We start from the raw sequence: 17,234 nt of genomic DNA on the forward strand, positions 1-17,234 counted from the left end.
TGGCCTGTCTGCCTACTTGTGCGCTCTCTCTCTCTCTCTCTGTCAAATAAATAAATAAATAATTTTAAAATCTTAAAAAAAAAAAAAAAAGACAATGGGGAAGAAAAATCCTGTAGGGACTTAGAAGTCATTGTAAGGATTTGGACTAGTAAAAGTGAGTAATACAGGATGCCATACAAGGCTTTTGATTAGAGAAGTGATATGACTCTTTTTGGCTATTTTAATGGTATCACTTTGGGTGCTGTGTTGAAATAGACTGTAGAGTGGAAAGTATAGAAATAGGTAGACCTCTTGACCTGTGGCTTGTTGCCGTAGTTTATGCCTGTAATCATGTGACTTGGGTGAGGGGGTAGGATGGTATCACTAGAGGAGGTAAGGTCATGATATATTTTGTGATGGAGCCAGTAAAATTATGCCAGTTGTCTGGATGTATAGTGTGTGTGTGAGTGTGGGGGAGGGTCAGTCATTTTCACCTGAGCAACTGGAAGGGTGGATTTGGTATTTTCTGAGACTTGAAGGAATATAAAAGCAAAGCCGTGGGGACAGAGGGAGACTCAAGAGTTTTGCTTTGGCCATGTCAAGTTTGAAGTTCCTGTTAAATATCTGAGTGGTGATGTTGAGTGGACAATTGGGTGACTAGCCCGGAGTTCTGAGGCTAGATCAAGAATGTTTCCTGGAAATTGTCTCCATGTAGAGGATACCTGAAGCCGTGACATTGAGTGAGGTCACCCAAGAAGAGATGTTTGTAGAGAAGAGTAATGGCCCAAAGGCTGAATCTTTGGACACTGCAGCATTTAGAGGTCTGGAAAATGAGGAACTAGCAAGAAAACGAAGAAAGCTGCCGGTGAGGTAGAACAGAGACAGTGGTGTCCAGAAGGAACTAAGGAAGTGTGTCAAGAAGGTGGCAATGATCAAGTGTTTCAGTTTCCTCTGATAGGATCTGTTAGTCAGTGTTTTCCACTGGCTCTAACAGACAACCAGAAAAATCTCAGCATCTTGACGCAATAGAATTGATTTCTTGTTCAAGGAAGGTACATTGGTGTGTTCACAGTGTCTTAGCTATTTTCCAAGCAGTGACTCAGGCATCTGCTGTGTAGTCCCACTGCTGATCCTCTGGATGTTCTGCATTCATCCAGCAGATAAGAGAAAGAAGTGAGAAAAGCACACTTGCTCTTGATTGCCTGTAAAGCTTAGAGAGGTACCACCGAACTTTAGGTTGTATGTTATTGGTCAGAATCATTCACACAGGCTTGCCTAGCTGCAGACCAAGTAATATAGGGGAACAGGTAGACTGTTTAATGGGGACTCTCATCTCTGATACAAGGAGTGAGAGTGATTCTGGAGCTAAAATCTTCAAAGAACGAAGGGACGAGGGTGCTGACCTCAGGAACATATATTATTTCAGTAAGAAGGAGTGATGGGTGTATGGTTGGATGACATGAAATCCAAAGCGAGGCTTTTTTTTAGGGAGGAGGTACAAAAATAGATTGGAAGTGGCAGTGAGGATCAGGGAAGCGACTGAAACCACTCCCAGGCCCAATTCTCTGCAGGGTATGGCAGAGAAAGCATCAGCTAGTTAAGAGGACTTCACAGAAAGCAGTGTCCTCAGATTTGTGTGAAAAGAAGATGGAGAGTAAGTTCAGAGAAAAGTTTTAGGAAGATATGGGAGCTTTTGCTGATGATATATTATGAGTTCTAGAGGGCAGAGCAGAAGAGCTTGCCATGTTGTAGAGTAGGAGATGGCATCAGGTGGGGTTACACAGAGGTCTTTGGTGATGAGGGTCTGGGTCATAAAGGATGTTTTTTTTTTTTAACAAGGTAATTTTTTTTTTTTAAGATTTTATTTATTTGAGAGAGAGATTGCATGAGCAAGAGAGCACAAGCAGGGGAAGCAGCAGAGGGAGAGGGAGAAGCAGACTTCCCACTGAGCAGGGAACCCGATGTGGGGCTTGATCTCAGGACCCCAAGATCATGACCTGAGCCAAAGGCAGCAGTTTAACCGACTGAGCCACCCGGGTGCCCCAATAAGGGATGTTCTTAGGGTTTTGGGCTTCTCCTGTTGGCCGAGGTAAATGGAGATAAAGGGCATGAAAGATTTAACCCTAGGATTATAAGGTGGAGTTAGTTGGCAAGTGCTGGGGGCTGGAGGGATGTGGTCTTTTCAGGATCACTCAGGTTGGTTGGTTATTGCTTATCCCAGTTATGTAATACATGTAAATGTATCAGGCACAGTTCTCCATTCTGTAATCAAGTGTGCAAAATACAACTTTATTTTTCTGTAGCAGAGATACAGAACTTAGCTGTGGTCCTCAGTTATACTGGGCTCAAGAAGTAAGTAATCCAAAGTCAATGCAGGGTCACCCAGAGTTGTGTCAAGGTTTTATGGGGATCATATTGAGGAAAGCATTTGACTCTTGTTGCCTGGGTTCCGTGGCATCAGCCTTTTCTCAGGCAATGAAAGTGGAATGCTTGCGGGGGGGATCTTTAGAAGTTGGAACCTCAGTTCATCAAATCTTTCTGTTTTCCTCTTTGAGTATTTAAAGCAAAGTTTGAAGAAATGAAACTTAAATGATACTTTCAACAAATACTTAAAATTAAATACTTAGTGGATACTTAAAATGATTGCAATTATATACGCCAATTTAAATCATCAGACAAAAGGATAATAAAATTTTTAGGCCTGGAGTTGTCCTTTGGAGTGTAGGACCCTCAAATTAGTCAAAGATCAGAACTTATTTTTCCTGCCAATCACTTAAAAGCAAAAGGATCAAATGCAGATCAAATAAACACATTTTGTGAATTTATAAAGTTAATATCCAGACAGTGTTCTGAGGAGATAATAGATCAATTTATAACTTCTGTGTCAGCAATCAAATAAAATGAGCAATAGTGAGGGTAAGCAAAACAGCTCCTAATCAGTCTTCTGTTTTCACTCTCTCCCAATGATATATCCACATGCTACAATGATATATGTCCTGTGTAATATCAGAATTTGCACTTCTAAAACCCTAATTTTATTACATTTCCTTGCATAGAAATTTTCACCATCTTCTTAGTACTTTCAGGATAAACATTGTGTTTCTCAGCATGGTATTTCAGGTGCTTCACAACTAGACCTTACACTTACCTTTCCAGTCCGATCTCCAGTGTATCAGTTTCATTTGCCATTTAGTGTGCTTCACACTGACCTCCTCCCTGTGTGCTTTGTGTCTCTGCACCTCTCTTCATGTTCTCTCTGCCTACAACTCCTTCTTTCTTGGATTTAAGAATTCCTCCTGAACCCAAATCTGTGTTACCTCCCCTGTGAAGACTTTGCCAGTTCTTGATTGAATTAACCAGTCTCTGTACTTTGCAGAATATTTCATAGCATAGCATTCATCATGCTCTTCGACAATTGTTCTTAATTAGATTTATATCTCCTCTCTAGATTGTAAGCTCTTGGAGGATAGGGATTGTGCCATGTTTTGCAGCCCTTACTGCAGGACCCTGGTGTATAGTAAATGGACATTGAATAAAATTTTTGAGTTTATGATGAATGAGATTCCTTTCTGCCTTCCTTCCCCTCCTTTTTTTCCCTTTTTCTCCTTTTGCTTTCCAAAACATAAATATGAACATTCAGTTTCTAGTAGTGATCTGATTAAGCAAAGTTTTCTCACTTTTCTATAGCCCCCTGGTTATTTTATGTTTAGGTTCTCTCTGAGCTCTTAAAACTGTAAAGATCAAAGTTCAGGTTAAGACTTCACTTCAGAAGGAGAAGCAGTGTGAAGGTATTTATGAAAGACAAATGCTAAGTAACAACACCAATTTACAGAGCAACAGAAAAAACAGCTTCGTCATTTTAGAGTTGCACTTTGAACAATTTAATCATTGTTGAAACTTAGTTCTGACTGTAAGATATGTGAAAAACAATACTAGCCTTGTCAAAAGTTGTAGCTATAAGCAAGAGACTGCCTCTCCCAACTTAAAAATACTTGATGCTCCTCTAAGATCTCATGATGTTAACTGCGGATGCTTCATTTGCTCGTTTTCTGCCGTGGACTCATACTTCTGGTGGTGGTAGTGTTGGCTGGGTCGTGGGTGGCTGCATACTAAGAGTCATGGAAGTGCGAACTTGTTGTTGTTTGTTTTATTTTGGAATTAAGACCAGGGTGAAAGAATGTTCATAGTCCCGGTGGATCAGTGTGGTAAGCTGTATATAACTTGAAGGGCAGATTCTAGAGACATTCATATCTTTGCTTTACTACTTATGACAAGATGATGTCACTGAGTGATTCCTTTTCTCTTTCTCTCTCTTCCCTTCCTCTTCTCTCTCCTTTCTTTCCTTCCCTTTACTTTATTTCTCCTTTCTTCTTTCTTTATAGGTAGCACAATGGCTGCCCCATACCATGGTTTTCCTCTGAGATGGAGGCAGCCTTTAATGCTTCTCTCTCTCGAGTGATGGATGAGAAACCTGAAACCTAAATAGCTGAAGTGATTCTAAGATCACATATCTTGCATTGGTAGAAAAAAAGGTGGTACCTAGGTTTCCTGGTTGCCAGTTTATGCTTTGAGGAAGCTTTTACATAAATATATTTATCCCATTAGTTGTCTGAAGTTTCACCACTGAAGAGTTTTTATTTTGTTTTTTAGATCTTGAAGCCTTCCACTTGTATGCATAAGCTCCTTGAGTCCTGAAACCATGTCTATTTTTTTTTTAAAGATTTTATTTATTTATTTGATAGAGACACAGCGAGAGAGGGAACACAAGCCGGGGGAGTGGGAGAGGGAGAAGCAGGCTTCCCGCCAAGCAGGGAGCCCGATGCGGGGCTCGATCCCAGGACCCTGGGATCATGACCTGAGCCGAAGGCAGATGCTTAACGACTGAGCCACCCAGGCGCCCCGGCCATGTCTATTTTGTTCACTGTGGTATTCCCAGTTTGTAACATAGTCCCTAATACATAGCAGGCTCCTTAAACAGTGTGGGATGATTTTTTTTTGCATGTTGAAATTATGGGATATTTTAATTTCCTTTCTTCCTTCCGTCCATCCTTCCTTCCTTCCTTCCTTCCTTCCTTCCTTCCTGTCCTCCCTCCCCCTCCCTCCCTCTGTCCCCCTCCCCTTTATTTCGCCGCTAAGTGCACTTCCTGGTATTTCACCAAATATTAACATATATTAGTTCTGTAATAAAAGTATCTCTAAAAAATAGACCATTTATCAGCAAAAGAACACCTTAAGCCTATGAAAAACTAACAGACTTTATCCTTGTCTTTTATGATGTCTTTGTGAACAAGATAATGAAATGTGATACTGCATGTCACTATTTGTTTTCTGAAAGAGGTCACCCTTCTTTCTCTTTCAAATTCTGCATAGAAACCTAGAAAGTGTGCCACTCTAGATAGCCTAGTATTCTCCATTCGGTCTTTAGCTTTCTGAACTTGTAATGAACCAACCCCATAGTCCTGCTTCAAGTCCTACTGAAGTATTTCTCTCCTTTCTGAGCATGCAACTCTCCCCTCCTTATCTTTTAGGAAGCCTTGATTTCCTTTATGGATTCTTTTTGTTAGTCATCTTCTCTTTTTGCTTAAGATTCTTTAACTTATGCTGTCTATCCAGGATGATCTACAACCTGAGTTTGCAAGGCTTATTCTCAGGAGGTTTTTTGTTTTTACCTTAAATTTCCTTTTATGTAATTCAGCTCTGTTTAAGGCAGTTACCCCTTGGCATAATAATGTCATGGCTATGAGTACATGTCTGAACAGCTTGATTTCCTTTAGGACATAAAGGAGAAATAAAGATTGTCACACTTTGCTTCTTGGTGATTGTTTGAAATTTGAAATAAACATGAAGCCATAAATCATAACTATATGTCTTACGCAAAGTTGTATTTTTTTATTTATTTTATTTTTTTAAAAGATTTTATTTGACACAGAGAGACACAGCAAGAGAGGGAACACAAGCAGGGGGAGTGGGAGAGGGAGAAGCAGGCTTCCCGCCGAGCAGGGAGCCCAATGAGGGGCTTGATCCCAGGACCCTGGGACTGTGACCTGAGCCGAAGGCAGATGCTTAATGACTGAGCCACCCAGGCGTCCCAAAGTTGTATTTTTTTAAAGATTTTATTTATTTTTTCCAGAGAGAGAGAGAAGGGTGGGGGTGGGAGGAGCAGAGGGAGAGGGAGAAGCAGACTCCACACTGAGCACAGAGCCCTATGCGGGGATTGATCTCATGATCCTGAGATCATGACCTGAGCTGAAACCGAGTCAGATACTTAACCAACAGCCACCCCGGTGCCCCCAAAGTTGTATTTTTTTTTTTTTTTACAAAAATGTCAAATAATATGCTATTAGGGAAAGATTTCAACAAAGTACACGTAGGATTTTTTATCTTTCAAAAAGATACTGTAATGTATATAATTGGCGAATCACCATGTTATACACCTGAAACTAATACTGTATGTCAACTACGATTCAAATTATATCAATTGATTGAATCAACCAATATTAACTGAGTAAGCCACTATAATATTTCAGGCTGCTACATGAAATAGAGGAATCATGGATTGCCCTTTCAGTGAAATGAATACTGTCTTAGCATTATGATGAATAAAGTGCATAAACATATAAATTGATGGTCAGATGTCTTAAGGTTAAAGAAACAATGCTGTAGGAATTTTTTATTGTTGCTACTGTCTTATTAGAAGTCATTCTCCTTTATTGACCAATTACTAAACCTGACCTACTTTTGTGATAGCACCCCTTTAGGGCTTTTACACAGCAGATGATAAAAATCCAAAACAAGGCTAAATTCTGAGAAGTACTTACTATCAGAAATGAATTATATTGTTGTAGCTGAACAAATATTTTTTGACTCTTTAATATCATGAAGGATACTTAGAGTTGCCATTTAACCATTGGCATCATTACTCAAACCCTCAAAATAGGAACAGGGATTTTTGACATACTGACTTTGAGTAATTGTTACCAGGTACCAGTTCAACCTTAAGAAGGAAAAAGAACATTCTCATGTAAATCATCGATTGATATGTTGAAGCAAAAATATATGGTCATTTATTATTTGGCTTGGAACTTTTAGCTTTATGATTTTTCAGCCAATTTTATCTAATTGGTGTTTCATTAATACGAACATAAGATTATTTCTTATTGGAAGAGTACGATGATTAGAGGGCAGAACTCAGAATATATCTTCAAAGTTCAAGCTTTAACTGCTACCTTTATTATTATAACATGTCACTATACTGCTCCTTTTGGAGAGACAAATATTCAGATGTTTAATGCAATCCCATCAAGAATTAAAATGTTATACAGAATTATATCAGAGTTCTGTGAGATGATAGAGGAAGGACCAAATCTAATTTGGGGAAATCACTGACCTTTTTTTCAGAGTAAATGGTATTTAAGGTAGAACTAAAACAACAGGTTGATTGTGATAGAAGAGAAGGGTACTTGTGTTTCAGATCTGGTAACTTTTGAGTTCTTTTCTACACTTTATAGTCAATTTTTTTCATCATCATTTTCCTATATTTATAGTACATTCATGAAATATTTTTATACACATTACAGCATTTAAAGTGAACAGTATTGTTGACATTAGATAATAGCATTATTAATTTCTGACATTTAGATTAAATTGCTTTCCTTAACTATTATGGTAAATGGGACTGCTGAAACACTCAAGTTAAGTCCAAGTGCAGTACCTATATATTATTCACTGGTCATCAAGATAAGTGTAGTCTTAATCCCCTTCACCTATTTCACACATCCTCTTACCCACCTCCCCTCTGGTAACCATCTGTTTGTCTTCTGTAGTTAAGAACCTATTTTTTGGTTTGTCTCTCTTTTTTTTTTCCTTTGCTTGTTTGTTTTGTTTCTGAAATTCCACATATGAGTAAAATCATATGGTATTTGTCTGTCTCTGAATTACTTCGCTTAGCATTATACTCTTTAGCTCCATCCATGTCATTGCAAATTGTACATTTCACTCTTTCTTTTTGCTGAATAATATTCCATTTTGTGTGTGTGTGTGTGTGCACACCATATCTTCTTTATCCATTCATTTATTGATGGACACTTGGGCTGCTTCCATAATATGGCTGTTGTAAATATTGCTTCAATAAACACGAGTGCATATACCCTTTTGAATTAGTGTTTTTATATTCTTTGGGTAAATACCCAGTAGTGCTATTACCAGATTATAGAGTATCTATATATATTATAGATCTATAGATCTATATAATCTATACCAGATTATATTTCCCTTTTTAATTTTTTAAGGAACTTCCATACTGTTTTCTACAGAACCTACACTAGTTTGCATTCCCATCAACAGTGCACAAGAGTTCCTTTTTCTCCACATGGTTGCTAACACTTGTTGTTTCTTGTGTTTTTGATCTTTGCCATTCTGATAGGTGTGAGGTGATATTTTATTGTAATTTTGGTTTGCATTTCCCTGATAATGAATAACGTTGAGCATCTTTTCATGTGTCTGTTGGCCATCTGGATGTCTTCTTTGGAGAAATGTCTGTTCATGTCTTCTGCCCATTTTAATTGGATTATTCGTTTCTTTGGGTGTTGAGTTGTATAATTTCTTTCTTTGTATATTTTGGATACTAACCCTTTATCAGATATGTCATTTGCAAATATCTTCTCCCAATAAGTAGTGTGCCTTTTGGTTTTGTTGATTGCTTCTTCCGCTGTGCAGAAGCTTTTTATATTTATGTAGTAGTCCCAATAGTTTATTTTTGCTTTTGTTTCCCTTGCCTCAGGACACATATGTAGAAAAATGCTCTTATGGCCCATATCAGAGAAATTACTGCCTGTGCTTTCTTCTATGATTTTTGTGGTTTCAGATTTCACATTTAGGTCTTTAATCTGCTTTGAATTTATTTTTGTGTATGGTGTAAAAAAGTGGTCCAGTTTCCTATTTTGCATGTTGCTGTCCAGATTTCCCAGTACCACTTGTTAAAAAGACTGTCTTTTTCCCATTGGATATTCTTTCCTGCTTTGTCAAAGAGTAATTGACCATGTAATTGTGGGTTTATGTCTGTATTTTCTTTTTCTTTTTTTTAATTCATGGATTTTCTATTCTGCTCTGTGTGTCTGTTTTTGTGCCAGTACTTTACTGTTTTGATTACTACAGCTTTGTAATATAACTTGAAGTCTGGAAATCGGATACCTCCAGCTTTATTTTTCTTTTTCAAGATTGCTTTGGCTATTCAGGGTCTTCTGTGGTTCCACACAAATTTTAGGATTATTTGTTCTAGTCCTATGAAAAATGCTCTTGATATTTTGATAGGGATTACATTAAATCTATAGATTGCTTTGGATGGTATGTACATTTTAACAATGTTTGTTCTCCCAATCCATGAGCATGGAGTGTCCTTCCATTTCTTTGTGTCCTCTTCAATTTCTTTTTATCAGTGTTTTATAGTTTTCAGAGTATAGATCTTTCACCTCCTTGGTTACGTTTATTCCTAAGTATTCTATTATTTTAGGTGCAATTGTAAATGGGATTGTTTTCATGATTTCTTTTTCTGCCACTTCATTATTAATATATAGGAATGCAACAGATTTCTGCACATTAATTTTGTATACTATAACTTCACTGAATTCATTTATCAGTTCTAGTAGGTTTTTGGTGACAATTTTACCTCTTCCTTACCAATTTGGATCCCTTTTATTCCTTTTTGTTGTTTGATTGGTGTGACTAGGACTTCCAGTACTATGTTGAATAAATGTGGTAAGAATGGACATCTTTGTCTTATTCTTGACCTTAGTTTTTCCTCCATTGAGAAAATGCTCTCCTTTTTTCACCATTGAGTATGATTTTAGCTATAGTTTTTTATTTATGGCCTGTATTATGTTGAGGTATGTTCCTTTTAAGTCTACTTGTTGAGGGTTTTTATCATGAATGGATGTTGTACTTTGTCAAATGCTTTTTCTGCATCTATTGAAATAATCATATGGTTTTATTTTTCTCTTATTGATACGATGTATCATGCTTATTGATTTGTGAATATTGTACCACCCTCGCAACCCAGGAATAAATCCCACTCAACCATGGTGGATAGTTTTTTAAATGTATGGTTGGATTCAGTTTTGCTAATATTTTGTTGAGAATTTTTACAACTATGTTCATCAGAGATTTTGGCCTGTTGTTCTCTTTTTTTTGTAGCATCTTTATCTGGTTTTGGTATCAGGATATTGGTAGCCTCAAAGAATGAATTTGGAAGTTTTCTTTCCTCTTCTCTTCTGGTTTGAGAAATAGTTTGAGAAGAATAGGTTTTAAATGTTTGGTAGAATTCATCTGTAAAGTTATCTGGTATTGGACTTTTGTTTTGGGGGAGTTTTTTGATTACCGATTCAGTTTCATTGCTGGTAATTGGTCTGTTCATATTTTCTATTCATCCTGATTCAATTTTGAGAAGTTATGTATTTCTAGGATATGATCCATTTCTTCTAGGTTTCCTAATTTGTTGGCATATAATTTTCCACAATATTCTCTTACAGTCCTTTGTGTTTCTGTGATGTCAGTTTTTATTTTTCCTCTTTCCTTTTTAATTTTGTTTATCTGAGTCCTCTCTCTCTCTCTTTTAAGTCTGGCTAAAGGCTTATCAATTTTGATCTTTTCAAAGAAACATGTTCTGGTTTCATTTATCTGTTGTTTTTTTAGTTTCTATTTCATTTATTTCCTGTTCTAATCTTTATTATTTCATTCCTTCTACTGGTGCTGAGTTTTGTTTGTTTTTCTTTTTCTTTTTTAGCTCCTTTAGGTGTAAGGTTAGGCTATTTATTTGAAATTTTTCTTGATTTTTGAGGTAGGCTTATATTGCTATAAACTTCCCTCTTAGAACAGCTTTTGCTTCTTCTCAAAGATTTTGGATTTTCATTTTCATTTGTCTTCATGTTTTGTTTTTTTTTTTTTACTTTCATCTTTGATTTCCTGTTTGACCCATTCATGGTTTAGTAGCATGTTATTTAACCTCCATGTGTTGGTGCTCTTTGCACATTTTTTTCTTGTGCTTGATTTCTAGTTTCAAAGCGTTGTGGACAGAAAAATGCATCGTATGACTTCAGTCTTTTTGAATTTGTTGAGACTTGTTTTCTGGCCTCATATGTGATTGTTTCTGGAGAATATTCCATGTGCACTTGAAAAGAATCTGTATTCTGCTATTTTAGGATGGAATGTTGTGAATATATCTGTTAAAATCCATCTGATTCAGTGTCACTCAGAGGCACTTTTTTCTTGTTGATTTTCTGTTTGGATGATCTATCTATTGATGTAAGTGGGGTATTAAAGTCCCCTACTATTAGTGTATTACTGTTGATTATTGCCTTTATGTTTGTTATGAACTGCTTTATGTATTTGGATGCTTCCATGTTCGGTGCATAAATATTTAAAACTGTTAAATCTTCTTGTTGATATGTTCCATTTATGATTATATAGTGTCCTTCTTTGCCTATTGTTACAGTCTTTGTTTTAAAGCCTATTATATAAGTATTGCTACCCTGATTTTCTTTTCACATTCATTTACATGATAAATGCTTTTTATTCCCTTCACTTTCATTCTGTATGTGTCTTTAGGTCTGAAATGAGTCTCTTGTAGGCAGCATGTAGATGGATGTTTTTTTTAGTCTATTACATGACACTATGGCTTGATTGGAGTGGTTAGTCCATTTACATTCAAAGTAATTATTGATAGATATGTATTGTCATTTTGTTACCTTTTTTAACATTTGGTTTTGTAGTTCTTTTCTGTTCCTTTCTTCCCTTGCTCTATTCTCTTATGGTTATTTGGATTTCTTTGTATGGTATACTGTTTATTTTTTGCTTATCTATTACTGGTTTTTGATTTGTGATTACCAGTAGGTTTGTATAGAAGATCTTCTGCATATAGCAGTCCATATTAAGTTGATAGTTGCTTAAGTTTGAGCCCAGTCTTTTTTTTTTTTTTAAAGGTTTTATTTATTTATTTGACAGAGAGAGACACAGCGAGAGAGGGAACCCAATCTTTACTTCTCTCCCCAACACATTTTAAGTATTTGGTATCATACTTTACATTTTTTTATTTTGTGAGTCCCTTGACTAATTTTTATAGGTATATTCATTTTTACTGCTTTTGTGCTTCCTTCTTTTCTTAATCTTACTATGTCTTTCCTTTCCACCCAGAATGTCCCCTTTAACAGTTCTGGTAGGACTGGTTTAGTGGTGAGAAATTCCTTTAACTTTTGTTTGTCTGGGCAACTCTCTTTCTCCTTCTGTTCTGAATGGTAGCCTTGCTATATAGAGTATTCTTATTTGCAGATTTTTTCATTTCAGTGCTTTGAATATATCATGCCATTCTCTTCTGGCCTGCAGTTTCTGAAGAAAAATCAGTTGATAAATGTATGGTATTTCCCATGTATGTAACTGTTTTCATTTCTTTTGTTGCTTTTAAAATTCTCTTTACCACTGACGTTAGCGATATGAATTACTATGTGCCTTGGTGTCGACCTCCTTGTGTTTACTTTGTTCAGAGCTCTCTATGCATCCTTGATCTGGATTTCTAGTTCCTTCCCCAAATTTGGGAGGTTTTTAGCTGTTATTTTTTCAAACACATTTTCTGCCCTCTTTTCTCTGTCTTCTCCTTTTGGGATTTCTATAATGCAGGTGTTATTTGCTTGATGGTGCCATTTCATTCCTGAAGTCTGTTCTCATTTTGTATAATTTTTTTCTCTCTCACCTGGTCAGCTTGACTACTTTCCATTACTCTGTCCACCAGGTCACTGATTCTTCTGCTTCCTCTAGCTTACTATTTATTACATGTAATGTATTTTTAATTTCATTTATTTTGTTCTTCTCTGATTTTTTTTTTTTTTTATCTCTGTGTTAAGGGTCTCACTGATGTCCTCCACTCTTTTCTCAAGTCCCATGAGTGTCTTTATATGATAATTACTTTAAATTCTCTATCAGGCATATTACTTATCTCCATTTTGCTTTGGTGTGTTGCTGTTATTTTGTCCTATTCTTTCATTTGGGACGTATTCCTTTGTCTCCTCATTTTGTCTATCTGTGTCTATTTCTGTGTGTTAGAAAAGTCAGCTATGTCTCTTGCTCTTGAAGGTAATGGCCTTATGATGAATAGGTCCTGTAATGCCCTGCAGTGCAGTGTTCCCTGCTCACCAAAACCTGAAGCTTCAAGGGTGTCCCTTATATACATTGTGTACACCCTGCTTTTGTGGCTGAGCTACTTTTTCCTTCAGTGCAGTCATCTACTGTTACAGTATTTCTGTATCATAGATTTTTAGAAATAGGATTATTTTGAAGAATAATAATGTGTGTTTAAATTTTGATAACTACAAATTGTCATCTCTTGCAATTCTACTCTTAGACCATACTTATTTATATTCCCAGTACATGAAAAATTCTCACAAGAGGCTTCAACGACAGATTTTATAAACATACAAACTGATACTTTAAAATGTTTGCCAGTGTGACCATTGAAGAGAATACCTGATTTTTGTCTTAACTTTTATTTGTTTGTTGGCAAGTTTGAGCACTCTTAGTTTATTGGCCAAATTATATTTTTCTGTGAATTGTTTGTTCATATTTTTTTCCATTCTTTATAGTTGTTGATCTGTTTTTCACTTGACACCTTCTTTTGAACTAATGGGAATTTCAACTTGATAGGGCTAAAAAAACTAAGGTTTTTTCCCCTCTCGATTCTGTTTCTCCTACAGCTCCATTCTTTCATCTGCTGCAACCTAAAACCTTGGAGTCATCCTTTCTTCACCATTCTCTCTTAATGTATTTGTAGTACATCAGTAAGTCCAGTTGGCTGTAGCTTTTATGTGGATACAGAATTTCATCACTCCTTAGTACCTTTACTGCAGCCACCATCTCTCACATATTGTCTTCCTGTTTTAATACTTGTAGGCTATTTTTCTGCAGAGTAGCCAGAGGAATTCTTTTAAAATATGTCCAATAATTTTATGACTGTATTTAGAATCCATTATCATATCCTAGCTTCTTCAAAGCAAAAGCCAATCTTCTTCCCATGATCTATATAAGTTCTGTATGATTGGTCCTTACTTATAGCTCTGACTTCATTTCCTACTTCTGTCACTCTTTACTTTGTTGTGTCCATCATTGCTTCTATACTGTTTCTTGAAAATCCTAAGTACATAGCGGGGCACCTGGGTGGCTCAGTTGGTTAAGGGTCTGCCTTCAGCTCAGGATCTCAGGGTCTTGGAATCAAGTCCCATGTCAGACTCCACACTCAGAGGGGAGTCTGTTTCTCCCTCTGCCCCCCTCCCCCCACTGCTCTTTCTCAAATAAATAAATAAAATCTTAAACAAAAAAAAAAGAAAGAAAATCCTAAGTGCACATCTGAGGACTTCTGCATTACTGTTTTATCTGCCTAGAATGCTCTGCTCCCAAATATCTCCATGGATCTCTCCCAAACTCCTTTTTTAAATAAACATTCTTTGAATCTCTAACAGGCATAATGTGGTAGACTTGGGTTTATAAGTATGAGGAAAAAAGGTTTATGCTCCATGCCCTTAAGGTATTATTAATCTAATATAAATGTGAATAAACCAAGTTGGGAAGATAGGGAAAGAATGAGTTGAAATACACCAACTGTAGTTCACGTAGTGGTGATATGGTAGCATTTACTTTGGAGAGAATTTTAGGACCATCAAACTTAATATAATCAAATTCTTAAAGAGCAAGATCTGATTTATTTATTTAATGCTACTTAAAAAGTACCTAAAATGGTACATACAAATTATATGTTTGCATTAACATATAGTGTATAAAATATATATGGATCTATTTGGAAATAATACATATTGTTATAAATTATTATTAAATTAAGAGTAATTTCTGAAAGTTTACATTAAAATTATTGAGATTCTCTGATTTTTATAATTTAGATAGAATTTTTAATAACATGCTATATGGAGTGGAATATCACGTTTTGTTAATCATCAAATCTGCCTTTTATGTAATCACATACTTCTTTTGGTTACTTTTAAAATCAGTTTTTAAGAGAGAGTCTATAGATAAGCTTTTGTTATCAGGAGAATTCACATGTAGGAAGACTTGTTTCTTATCAATTTTGGATAATCAAATGTTTTGTTGTTGAATTTCCTTTTCTTTTTTTCAAGTAAAGCTTTTATTTCAGTATTATCTTAATACTAAGAAATGGGCAAATTGTTAGGTTATGACTGAATGAATTTTTGTGAAGTGGCTATATCCATGTATTCAGTAAATAGAATATTAGATTATAACATTGCTCTACAGTGTCCCCTCCCAGTCACCAATTCCTGACAAGAGTAACCAACATGCTCGTGACTTTTAACAGATTAGTTTTGCTTATTTTTGAATAGTTTTAAAAATCAGTAATTCTATAATATAAAATGATCTAATATAGTATTTTGTAATCTCATTTAGAGGTATTAAGCAAGGAAAGAAATAATCATGGAAATATTTTCTGTATATTTTTGTGAAACAGTAAAGTACATGTGTGTTAACTAACTATTCTTATACTTAGAATCCCGGCCATTGTCAGTTCCTGTGAAAGCCATGCTGAATCTCTCTGAAGGCTGTAGAAGTCCTGAAGAGAGAATGAAAGAATTTATTGGAGTAGTATGGAATGCAGTAAAGAGTCTCACGCTACAGGTAAAATGAAAGTTAGAAATAACCATGGTTTTAATTTCTATAATCCTTTATAATTTTCAGCACCTTAAATATTGGTAAAAAATAATCTCACTGGTAACACTTAATATTGGTAAAAAAATAACCTCACTCTTTTTTTTTTTTTTTAAAGATTTTATTCATTTATTTGACAGAGAGAGACACAGCAAGAGAGGGAACACAAGCAGGGGGAGTGGGAGAGGGAGAAGCAGGCTTCCCGCCGAGCAGGGAGTCCGATGCAGGGCTCGATCCCAGACCCTGGGATCATGACCTCAGCTGAAGGCAGACGCTTAACAACTGAGCCACCCAGGCTCCCCAAGTAACCTCACTCTTAACACTTGTGTATACCATCTCACTTCTGTAACTTAGAGGAAAATTCTTGGCACACTTTACATGTTAACAGAATCCTATGAAATACATATTATGTGTTCTCCTTGATAAAGTTATAAAAATACACAAATTTTGAGATGTTGCTTAAAAAAATTCATTCTACTGTTTCTTTATTTTAAACATTATTTAAAAGATTTTAAATGTTCAATATACAAATCAGAAAACACTAGACAATAGGCCAAGTTGGACAGTCATCCCTGAGATATTTAAGATAAGATCAGCATGGCTTAGTGACTGTTGGTTTTGGGGAATGAGAGGAAGGAGGCTGTCCAAGTGGTGTTCCAGGGGCCAGTTGTAGCCTTTGGGTGGAGAGTGATGCCATGAAATGGTAAAAGAAGCAGCTTTTCAGAGTTAGGAGCAAAGAGGGAGTTTAATTTATGCCTGCATTGAAATACCTGTGAGATAGCCAGTCTTCTCTTAGACCATAGGATATTCATATTTGGAGGTTAAGGAAGAGATTCACGGTAGAGATAGAATTTTGGGAAACATTTACAGATGGTTAAAACCAGGAGAATTGATCATCCCAAAAAATATGTAAAGTTGAAAGAGCCAAGGGGATACCATGTCTAGAGTAGACAGTAAAAGAGAAAGTGTCCTTGAAGCCAGCTGTGAGAGAGAGAGATCAGAAATGTAGAAGGAAAAGTCAGACAGTTCATGTAAGTCAAGGGTATGTAGAATTTCAAGGAACCAGTACTTAGCAGTATCAAACTCTGAATCTTAACTATGCACTTGACTTTGCTTATCTGCAATATGAAATGGTTACATAATGTTTAAGATTATTTCCAGTTCTGACATTCTTGTGGGATTCTTTTGGTTCTTTTGCTTGGTTTATAATGATATAGTGCCTTCATTAGCTTTGTCACCAACAATAAACTTAATTTTATACATTATTATGGATTAGTTATAAGTAGAGATACTGATGTTCCTCATTTTCTTCTTTTAAAAATTTTTAATTGTGGTAAGATACACTTAACATAAAATTTGCTGTTAACCATTTTTATGGGTGCAGTTTAGACTGATGTTCCTCATTTGACTAAACTTATTGGGTATAAATTAACATGTAATTACAGGAGTATATCTTTGTATAGGTTATTTTGTATATGAAGGCACCATTATATCTTGTATAGGTTATTTTGTATATGAAGGCACTTGCTTGCCTCATTCCTAGTCCC

General features: G+C 35.9%; 1 protein-coding gene across 7 annotated transcripts in view; it reads left to right on the forward strand.

Moving 5' to 3' along the window:
* Positions 1–17,234, forward strand: part of VPS13B (vacuolar protein sorting 13 homolog B) — a 749,374-nt gene that overhangs the window by 338,075 nt on the left and 394,065 nt on the right. For all 7 annotated transcript variants that reach the window (XM_032421506.1, XM_032421505.1, XM_032421503.1 and 4 more), the window contains one exon: positions 15,530–15,657. In XM_032421506.1, the coding sequence (XP_032277397.1) occupies positions 15,530–15,657 (128 nt within the window). The remainder of the gene's footprint in view (positions 1–15,529; positions 15,658–17,234) is intronic.

The sequence above is a fragment of the Phoca vitulina genome, unplaced genomic scaffold, assembly GCF_004348235.1.
Source record: "Phoca vitulina isolate PV1807 unplaced genomic scaffold, GSC_HSeal_1.0 scaffold25, whole genome shotgun sequence".
NCBI classification, from domain to species: domain Eukaryota; kingdom Metazoa; phylum Chordata; class Mammalia; order Carnivora; family Phocidae; genus Phoca; species Phoca vitulina.